General features: G+C 48.8%; 1 protein-coding gene across 1 annotated transcript; it reads right to left on the bottom strand.

Annotated features, from left to right (window-relative positions):
- Positions 1 to 2,593: 2,593 nt before the first annotated feature.
- Positions 2,594 to 3,104, bottom strand: LOC131898412 (small ribosomal subunit protein uS13-like). The gene has a single exon (XM_059249562.1). It carries the CDS (start codon positions 3,097 to 3,099, stop codon positions 2,641 to 2,643), a length of 459 nt encoding a protein of 152 aa, XP_059105545.1. The 5' UTR covers positions 3,100 to 3,104; the 3' UTR covers positions 2,594 to 2,640.
- Between the last annotated feature and the right edge of the window lie 1,353 nt (positions 3,105 to 4,457).

The raw sequence follows: 4,457 nt of genomic DNA, 5'->3' as shown, positions 1-4,457 counted from the left end.
GCTGAGACAGGAGGATTGCTGAATTTGCTGGCCACCAGGTGTCTTACTCAGGGTTACCATTGCTGTGATAAAACACCATAGCCAAAAGCAAGTTGAGGAGGAAAGGGTTTATTTGGCTTACACTTTCATAATGCTGTTCATCATTGAAGGAAGTCAGGACAGGAACTCAAGCAAGGCAGGAACCTGGAGACAGGAGCTGATGCAGAGGCCATGGAGGGGTGCTGCTTACTGGCTTGTTCCCCATGGCTTGTTCAGCCTGCTTTCTTATAGAACCCAGGACCACCAGCCCAGGGATGGCCCCACCCACAATGGGCTGGGCCCTCCCCCATCAATCACTCATTAAGAAAATGCCCTACAGCTTGGTCTTATGGAGGCATTTTTCTCAATTAAGGCTCCCTTTTCTTTGATGGCTCTAGCTTGCTATCTTAGTCAGGATTTCTATTGCTGTGAAGAGACACTATGGCAACTCTTATAAAGGAAAACATTTTTTTAAAAAATTTGAGACAAGGTTTCTCTGTGTAGTTGTCTGTCCTGGAATTCACTTTGTAGACCAGGCTGGCCTCAAACTCAGAGATTCACCTGCCTCTGCCTCCTGAATGCTGGGATTAAAGATGTGTGCCACCACTGCCCAGCTTAGAAAAACATTGAATTGGGGGCTGGCTTACAGTTCAGAGGTTTAGTCAGTCCACTGTCATCATAGAGGAAAGCATGGTGGCATGCAGGTAGACATGGTGCTGGAGAAGGAGCTGAGGGTTCCACATCTGGATCTGAAAGCAGCAGGAAGAGAGAGTGACACTCAACCTCAAGCATCTAAACCTTAAACCTCAAAGCCCGCCTCCAGATACACACTTCCTCCAACAAGGCCATACCTCCTAATAGTGCCACTCCCCATGAGCTTATGGGGGCCATTTTCATTCAAACTACCACACTTGTGTCAAGCTGACATAAGACTAGCCAGTACAGCAGGCTCTCCATAATGTGGAAGAGAAGCCAAAACAATATTGCTAATGTTTATAAAGCAGTTGTTATGTTCCAGGCCCCATTCTAACTTCCCCCGCCCCCAGGGCTGGGGATGGTACCTAGGCAAGTGTTCTATCATCAGTGAGCTATCCCCCGACCCTCTACGTTCTTGCATAGTAACTACACTGCACCATTATCTACAAGACTTTGCCCAAAGTCACACCACGTACAGCAAGAACAGGAATCATAATCTGAATCCAGGTAACAGTTCCTGCTAATTTTTTAAAGAGTCTCTTTGTGGTGTGTGTGTGTGTGTGTGTGTGTGTGTGTGTGTGTGTGTGTGTGTGTATGTCCTCAGAGAGCAGAAGAGAGCCTTGGATCCCCTGGATCTAGAGTTACAGGTGGTTGTGAGCCACCTGATGTGGGTACTAGGAACAGAACTCAGGTCCTCTGGAAGAGCAGGAGGTGCCCTTAACCACTGAGCTCTCCAATCAGCAAGGATCAGCAACCTTGATCCCTGCTTTTTATCTCTTCACTGTACTACTTTTGAAGAGACAGATGTAGCCCTTCACATCTGTAATCTCAGCACTCAGGAGGCTGAGACAGGAGAACTGCCATGAGTTCAAGGTCAGCCTGGGTGCTATAGTCAGTTCCAGGTCAGCCGAAGCTAGCTAGTGTGTGAGAGCCTGTCTCAAAAAACAGAACAAGCAGAAACATTTGGCACCAATGATAGGTCGTCTTCCTTGTCATCTTGGCTGGATTTAGAATTGTCTGTGGACACTCCCTGGGCATGTCTATGAGGGTATTCCAGAGAGGTTTAACTGATGAGCGAAGACCTATCCTGACTGTGGGCAGGCCCATCCCATGGACTGAGATCCCACACTAAGCTAAACATGGAAAGGGGAGAGATTTGAGTGTAACACCAGCATCCGTTCCTCTCCAGTTCCTAATAGCAGCTGCAATGTGGCAAGCTACCTCATTCTCCTACCACCATGCTTTCTCATTGACTGTATCCCATCAACCCATTGAAAGACCCCCCGAAGGCAGTCTTCCCTCAGGAGAGACCCTCGCCCAAGGAACACACCGAAACCACGAATCAGATGCAAACAGCAAGAGGCTTTATTCCGGAACACGGGTACCCGGGGCGACACAGTCTCTCAAGAAGCTCAAGGGACTGGCGCGCGCACGGGCTGGAGCAGAGGGTTTTTATAGGGTCGGGCACGGGTACAGAAGCAAGGAGCCTGGCTACAGGGTTTTGATTGGATGATGCAAATGAGGCCAGTTCTGATTGGATGATTCAAATGAGGCCAGGTTCAAACCCAGGTCAGTGAGGCCAGGTTCAAACCCAGGTCAGCTCGTGGTTTCTCCCCGAGCTCGCCCACGCCTAGCTTTTGTCTAGGGTACAGGGTGTTTTTCTGACCTTTTTCTGACCTTTTAGTTCCTCGCTCTGGGGCCAGGTGGCTAAGCACAAATGTTCTGTTTATTCCATGTCCGTTAACTGGACTCCTCAGTACCTCTCAGGCTTTATTCAAAACAGCCGAGCTAAGCTATGTTAGGCGGGGAGGCTGGGGGTCTTTCACCATGAGCCAAAATATGTCCTTTAAGCAATATTTTATTTTATTTTATTTTATTTTTTTCCACAGGCATATAAACTTTTATTAACAGCAAAGGCCCAGGGACTCATTTCTTCTTGGAAACACCCACAGTACGACCCCGGCGGCCAGTGGTCTTGGTGTGCTGACCTCGGACACGAAGGCCCCAAAAGTGGCGCAGCCCCCTGTGGGCTCTAATCTTCTTGAGACGCTCCAGGTCCTCACGCAGCTTGTTGTCTAGACCATTGGCCAGAACCTGGCTGTACTTCCCGTCCTTCACATCCTTCTGTCTGTTCAAGAACCAGTCTGGGATCTTGTACTGTCGTGGATTCTGCATGACGGTAATCACGCGTTCCACCTCGTCCTCCGTGCGTCCTCCAGCCCTCTTGGTGAGGTCAATGTCTGCTTTCCTCAACACCACATGAGCATATCTCCGCCCCACACCCTTAATGGCAGTGATGGCAAAGGCTATTTTCCGCCGCCCATGGATGTTGGTGTTGAGTACTCGCAAAATGTGCTGGAACTTCTCAGGGATCACTAGAGCCATGGCAGCGGCACAATCGGCGGCGTGTAGGCCTCCCGTGGATTTTATTATTTCTGTGAACTATGTGTGTGTCTGTGTATAGATGTGCACAACGTGTGAGCATGCTTGCCAAGGACAGAGGCATCAGATCTCCCTGGAGTGGAGGTCCCAAGGGGTGTCGAGCTACCTGACATGGGTGCTGGGAACAGAACTCAGACCCTCTGAGAGAACAGTGGGGTCTGAAAAGCCATGTTTCTGGCCCAATCTGTCTTTCCGTTGCTTTCTGTCAGTGACTGCGGAGGCCCACAGAGGTTTCCTAGTGAGATCTGAGCTTGCTTTACCCAGAAGAGCTGCATTAGAGGATGGCTTGACCATGTGTGTGGTTACTAGGTGATTGGAAGGGTCTGTACTTGGCTGTGCTGGGGGGAGGTCTTTTGCTCCACCCCTTGGTGTTCCTTTAAATAGCCCTTTAAATGTGCCCTCCTCTGGAATCTGCAGGTACCTGCACCCACCCATGTACATGTTCACATACACACATGCAATTAAAAAATATAAAGTGCCTGGCAGTGGTGGTGCATGCCTTTAATGCCAGCACTCTGGAGGCAGAGCCAACCGGATCTCTGTGAGGTCGAGGCCAGCCTGGTCTACAGAGCGAGATCCAGGACAGGCACCAAAACTACACAGAGAAACCCTGTCTTGAAAAGCCAATATATATTTTATGTATATATATAACCTTTAAAAGTGGAGTAGATCTGTCTATGTAAGCCAGGGCTTCTCAACCTCTGGGGTCAGGTAATTCTTTGCTGAGGGGACCTGTTCTATATATTGAGTGGTTCCTAGCAGCATGCCATCCTGCCATGACCAGAAAAATTAGTATTGCCTCACCTGTGATGATTAAAGATGTCTCAGGCAGTGCCACAGCATCCTGGGAGAGAAGGGGCAGCAAAATCACCCCCAGCTGAGAGCCACCAGTATAGATCAATGACAGTTTATGCTTCAAGAGTGCCCACCGCCATCTGTTTGTGGGAGTATACGTTGGCACAAACCTTAGGAGGGTGATTTCAAAAGTAGGCTTTGGAAAGCAATCATTAAAATATTCAAAATATTTGCATTGGAAGGAAGGGAACGGATCTATTATTTATAGCCTCGAAAGTGTAATAGATTCATTAGGAATAAGGGTTTGACAGGGTATAAGGCTGTATTTTCCCGGAGTGATAGACACAGATTCAGTGGCTGCCAGCTCCCTGCAATGTCTGAAACAGCCATATGCATGAGAGAGCTCACAAATAATTGGTCTAACTAGACAGTGGCCATCGGCCTATCTAGCTTCGTCTGCACATCACTCCCCAGACTGCAGTGACTGGTCCAAGCTAATCAAATGG

This window comes from Peromyscus eremicus, chromosome 23 (assembly GCF_949786415.1).
Source record: "Peromyscus eremicus chromosome 23, PerEre_H2_v1, whole genome shotgun sequence".
NCBI classification, from domain to species: Eukaryota; Metazoa; Chordata; class Mammalia; order Rodentia; family Cricetidae; genus Peromyscus; species Peromyscus eremicus.
Note: the sequence above shows the minus strand (reverse complement) of the source record. Positions and strands in the feature narration are given on the sequence as shown.